General features: G+C 40.6%; 1 protein-coding gene across 1 annotated transcript in view; it reads right to left on the bottom strand.

Moving 5' to 3' along the window:
* The window catches only part of LOC104542723 (kinesin-like protein KIF21A), a 30,937-nt gene extending 25,924 nt beyond the window's left edge, over positions 1–5,013 (bottom strand). The window contains exons 1-2 of the mRNA XM_010187118.1: positions 4,828–5,013; positions 100–271 (exon numbers count right to left, since the gene is read on the bottom strand). Of these exons, the coding sequence (XP_010185420.1) occupies positions 100–271; positions 4,828–5,013 (358 nt within the window). The remainder of the gene's footprint in view (positions 1–99; positions 272–4,827) is intronic.
* Positions 5,014–6,343: the final 1,330 nt, after the last annotated feature.

Genomic DNA, 6,343 nt, shown 5'->3' with positions numbered 1-6,343 from the left:
AACACAAAAAGAAAAAAAAAAAAAAAAAAAAAAAAAAAAAAAAAAAAAAAAAGGAAGGTAGGTCACACAAATGAAAAGCACTTCTCAATTTTACATTACAGGCATAGGAGGCCCTGTCTCCATCTCTGGAACAATCCTCCTGTTCTGCGCGCAGCTGCCAGCCCGGGCACTGCTCTGCTCCTCTCTGCCAGCCTCCCTTGGCTCCAGCGCGCACAGCAGCAACACCTGATCCTGGGATCACTTCAGTCTGCTCAACGCTTGGCTGCTGCTCCTTGGGGACAGAAAGAAAAGCCTGTCCTGACAAGCTTCTTCAGGGTCAAAACCCATTTCTTTGTCTTGAATGAATTAAATCAGCTCTTCCTGGCACATAATACTTCCAAATTGGGCATTTCCCAGCTGCTCTCAGAAATCATCAATGCGGATCACTTGTGCTTTGTCTGCATGAGAGTTCATAGTCTTATGCACTGGAGGTAGCACAGATGCTTTCAAAACAACTATTCTTACATAAAATAATCTGTTTCAAATTGCATTAGAAATTTAAGATTACAGTAACCGTTCACCTATCAGGACTACAGTAGAACCAACTGAGATGGCTATAGTCCTTGATACAAAACTTATAACCAAATACTTCATTCCTCCGAGCACTTACTATCAGACAAAATAAGAACCCCTTTGGCCTAAATGAGACCTAACAGGAGAGTACACAAAGGGAGCTGCACACAAGGTTTTCCAGGATCAATACCTAAGCTAACAAGAAATTTTGCTGGGAAGTGGAAAACTGTGAGCTCGTACTAAATAATGTGATAATGGCACCCTGGTAGTGCCTAAAAGCCAGGGAGGGTCTTACGCTAAAGCTTATATAAAGCTTTCATAAAGGATCATACATTTACCAAAAGCTACAGACAGATATATCTACATATTAATCCAGAACTTTAAAGCTGTTTCAGACCATTTTCCTCACCAGCATCAAGAAGTCAGAAGAATGGGTTATAACACAAGCTACAAACTCAGCATCGCCAACTGCTATGAACCAGGCAGCTCCCTCCCACACCTATACGCACAAGGGTCAAGAGGCAGAAGATTGTTTATTCCAGCATATGCTAAGGTAAAAGACATTCAGAAAGAAAATTTGAATATTTAGTCAAAACTTCTTAAGCTAACTGGTGCTCTATACAAACTGCCAGAAAGTAATAAGCAAGGTCTTAAAAGGGTGTTAGATCAATACTATTTATTTTCTCCAGAATTTTCAGATTTCTCTAAAACAGGTACTTCTAATTCTTCCATGACAGTCTGCTTTTACAATTTCTGTGTCAAAGCTAAAGAGAAAAATCTCTGTGCCGTTTTAAATTTTAGAATTTTGCTAATGCATGCAACACAAATTTTAATTGTACGATTTAACTGATTTCACCACTGAATGTGATGAAATGCTAAAGCAAGGAACAGTCATAGCAACGAAGGCTCTTTCAGTTCTTTTTTTTTTCCCTTTTAAAATAAAATCCTGTAAGGTTTTTTGTTTTTAAAGAAACATGATGGTTAAGCAGATAGCACCACCTTAAGATCCTCCCAGAAAAGTCTGTTTTCTCCCAGATTTCAACTATAGACTTTGCTTGCCCATGCCTTATCACTTGACTTTTGTTTACACAGAAATACAGAACTCTGTCATCAAATGAAGTGTAACTGCAATGCAGCCCTTATGTAAGCCTCATCACATGAATAATTAGCAGGGCCCATAGGAAACTCCAAATAGCCTATTTCCCAACTATACTTACCAGAGTTAACCATTTCTAGACTCTAAGTGAGCAACAGATTCAGGACAGGGAGGGAGATTACCTGGAACTAACGAAAGCAGAGGATTTCCCTGTCTCTTGAAGTTTGAGGTCAAGTCTGGTTGCACTTCACATACAATCATGCTTTTAACTAAACACATAATTGGATTCTCACCCAAATCCAGTTGACTGGCATTACACAGTATGTCAGATAAAAAAATGTGCACGATCTCTTGTGTCTTTTCTATACTACCCATCATCTTCCTGATCTGGAGGTACCACCAACAGTTTTCAGTTCAAACCAAAAAGAATTCAGCACTCTGTTCCCAGGCAGCCACTGCACAACAGTGCATTCAGGTTGTTGACCTCTCATCTACAGCAGCAGTGTTGGCAGAGGGGTCTCGCAAAGGCAGCAAAAATGGAGCAACACAAAGACTCAGCAGCTCGAAAACAGTACAGCAGTGACGTTCCACCTAAAACTTGCCGCCACAGCAGGACCTGCTAGCTTCAGCACCTCTAGCAAGTCTTGCTGGAACCATGTTGGGTTTGTTTTTAAACAAACAATAAAATCTGATATTTTAAGTCCTTTGTCATCTACCTTAGTTAACAATTTTAAGTAAAAAAACTAGACCAGGACTCAAACGAGTGAGAAAACCTTGACAAAAAAAATAAATTGGGTTTGCATTTTTAGAAAAAAACAACCAACCAACCTACACCCCACATAAGAGGTCCTTGTGCAATCTCTGGCTCTCGGTCTGATCATCAGTCACAAGCACACTGAACTGAACAAGGATTAGAAGAAAATAAAAAAGCTCTGGCTGTCCTTGAACTTTTCAGAATTCACAATAAAACTGGAAACTGCTAAGTTCCTAGCTCTAGGTCATTCCTACCTACCTCTGGGAGAAGAAAGGGAAAGCTTTGAAAGTCCATTTCCTCTGGGAACAGAACTCTTCAGCCATTTCCAAATTAACTGAAGATATCCCCTACCTTTGTGCTCCACTTGTACCTACATGAATAAGCAACAGGAGTGCTTCGTTAAACACTGAATAAATACTTCGGAAGTGAGATGACCCCTAAGCGGGCATTTGCTCACACTGGCTCGCAGAAGCAGAGACACTAATGTATACAGGGTATTTGGCATTACCCACCACAGTAGGTAGTTGTATGTCCAGAGAACTCACAGTACTGGTAATGGCTGCAGCAGAGAGAGATCCCTTAAACACAGAAATTGCTTTCAGCTATTTCTCCCAGCAGTACTATATAAGTTATCCATCCAGTATCACTTTACACCAACCAACACTAATGCTCACATATTAATATACCCATGTCTTTGGTTCAGCTAGCAGTTTTCCTTCTGATTTACTTACTTCTGATTTCCTTTCTCATTTACTTCTAAGATCTCCAGAGATGGAGCTGTCAGCCTTAAAGGACAAACAGATAAGGAAAATAAACCTCAACAACCTAATTTTATATCGCACTTTAAAAGTAAAGTGACTCAGAGGGAAAAGGTCTTACAATGTGTTATGGCCAATGCGTTATTAGCTGGCAAGGAAGAACCAAACCAAAAACCCTACACCCTACAGAAAATAGCAAGAGTGACTCAAGAAAAACAAGTTTGCAAATTTAGTATTTGAATTACAGTTACTATCACTAGAGCATGTAATGCACTAATACACTGAATTCAAATTATTGCTCTTTTGCTTGTTAACAGTCAAGATACTACAGTTTATTTTTTATTAACAGAATGGAAAAAATAACATAATGCCAACCCACGTACCTTCTGAGCAAGGGAGAGGACCTCTCACACACATTGCTGTGCAGGAGTGACCATCCCCCTCTATACCAAGAAGGCAGCAAAACAGAAGAACAATTTGCACTAAAACAATGCCACATGTTACAAGTGTTCTGCCCCATATTCCTTGGTTAGACATAAAGCCTTGGCAAAAACAAGTTTAATCTTGACATGAAAAATGCATGTATAAATTACAGAATATACATATATTTAAAAAGTCAGTTGTCCGGCTAGACTACAATTAGTCAAATTTCCTTGACATATCTGATAAAACCTGGGAGCCAGTAGCATTTCTTAGTTGCAATCTGAAAAATGAAAAGCATGTATCCTCCAAAGATGCTATTATGAGCTTTGAAGCACTTTCCTCAGTCTACCAATACATTCCTGTTTTAAACAGACTGAACTTCAACCAGACAGCTTTTACGCAGGTACTAGGCAGATATCCAACAGTACAAACCAAGCTGAATGTTAACTTTGCCCAGTGCTCCACACACATTATACAAACACACAAACCTGGAGAAATAAATCAGATCTTAAAATCAATTTTTCATAGACAAGACAAAAACTGATAATGCTCAAATTAGAATTTATTTCCAAAGAATTGCAAGAAACTTTCAAGATAAGTAACTGATGCTCTGGCTTGTATTCACAAGATTATCACATGCCTCATGTGATAAACCACTGGCTACTGTATGCATTTCTTCCTGACTTACAGAAGATATTGTTTGAGCAAGTCAGAAGAGCTGACAGAATGAAGCATGAACTGTCACGGAGGGGAGAGGGAAACAGACACCATTATTCTATGAGACGGCCAAGGACAGCACAAACATCTGAAAAGCACAGAAACATTAAGCAGTGACAGAGGTTAATTATTCTTGATAGCTTGGCCAAAAGAATAAGGGAGCATAAACTGTGGCAGAGGCAATGCAGGCAGAAGATGACCACCACGTATTCCCACTAGGAGAAGAGGAAAGCAGATTGTTACCCACCACTGAATCACACTCCAAATGCCTTCACAGCAACATCACATCTACCACGAGTAAGTGTTCAGAACACATAGGGGTAGGGTTGGATGAGGGGAAGGAACAGACCTTAGAAGCCTCCAATACTTCATGGTGTGTACGCTTACCACACTACCTTCTAATAGCAGCCATACCCCCAGCACTGCTGGATGATGGTCAGTCCCCTAAGAATCTGCTCCACCATACTTAAAACTCATCTGGAGAAGGGGGTGCATCCCTTTTGCTGAAGCTGTGGCCCATATCTCACCTTTTCCAACAGATCGTAGGCACAGAGCTCTGCAGTCTCTTCCTGGCTTTTAGACCTTGCCTGCTCTCTTCCAATAGAAGAGAAGATTACCAAGAAGACAGAGCCAAGCTCCTTACTGAGGTTCACACTGAGAGGACAAGAGGTAAAGGTGTCTTCTTCTGCCACAATAAAACACTGCTGTTTCATGCTTAATTTTTAGGCACTATCCATAGTCACTTGCATTCTTGCCTACAGTAGCAGCAGAGAGCGCACCGGCCCTTTTATTTTCAGTCAACTATCATTCAAAATGTAGGTCGACGCCATTTTATGCAAGTCCCCTGTTCCCAAAGAAGCATCTCAGCAGTCATGAGAATTAAAAATCAACAGCAGCATTGGCCTGGCATGGGCCAGCCCTGCTTTCAGGGCTGCAAGCACAGAACAAAGCACTTTCATCTGAAGCTCTCAGCTGTACAACATTTCTTCCTCCTCAGGGTCTACCAAGGTTTTACTTGTTGACATTTAGAAAACAAGGAAAAGTCCATCCATCCCCCAGAAGCTCTACTAACAACAACAATGAAATATATCTGCAGCGACACTTTAAAATGCAGAGCCAAGACAGCAGGTTGACTGGGTGACCACCCAGTGTAGCTCACTTGGCGGACTGTGTGGGGAAGAAAGAAAACAAACAAAAAAAATCAACTACATGCACCTCTCCCCCCAAAAAAACCCTGATTCAAAAAAACACTCCCAAAAGCTTCAGACTTTTGGGAGTGTTTTTTTGAATTAGGGTTTTTTACCAAGAAAATTTTTTAAAGGGTGTTGAATTATACTGGTATTTAATTGTCAAATAGTTTACATGTCAATACCAGCTCAGCCCTATCTCAGGTCTCATTTTAGACCTCATTGAACACCAATCCACTTTTGTGAAACTTAAAGTTCTGCTAGTGAAGATCAGAATGGCAATGTTATTGTTCCTGAGTGATGGGCTGGCTGATTAGACTACACAGAAGCATAGGCCATGCTCTAAGTCATACAGATTGAACAGGTGGCCTTCTCTCTGACCTACTACCTCTTCACTGTTAAAAGTAGGATCCTTCTTTTCTCTATTGTGTCTAGAAAAATATATATTCAGATATTTACGCCCCCTTAACCCAACATGAAAATATTTTTCTAGTCTTTAATGTGTTTCAAGCAGTTTGCTTACAAAACAAATCAACCTTTCCCAAATATACCAGTTATTCACATGCATGATATAATATGATATCAAGGCATCACAGAATCACACAGAATCACAGAATCGCTCGGTTGGAAAAGACCTCCGAGATCATCACGTCCAACCACTCCTGTCTATCCCCTAAACCATATCCTTAAGTACCTCGTCTACCCACTCTTTAAATACATCCAGGGATGGTGACTCCACCACCTCCCTGGGCAGCCTGTTCCAGCCTCTGACAACCCTCTCAGTAAAGAACTTCCTCCTTATCTCTAACCTGAACCTCCCTTGGCACAGCTTGGTGCCGTTTCCCCTTGTTCTGTC

This window comes from Mesitornis unicolor, unplaced genomic scaffold (assembly GCF_000695765.1).
Source record: "Mesitornis unicolor isolate BGI_N332 unplaced genomic scaffold, ASM69576v1 scaffold44066, whole genome shotgun sequence".
NCBI lineage: Eukaryota > Metazoa > Chordata > Aves > Mesitornithiformes > Mesitornithidae > Mesitornis > Mesitornis unicolor.
The sequence above is the reverse complement of the archived record's forward strand: the minus strand, read 5'-3'. Positions and strand labels throughout refer to the sequence as shown.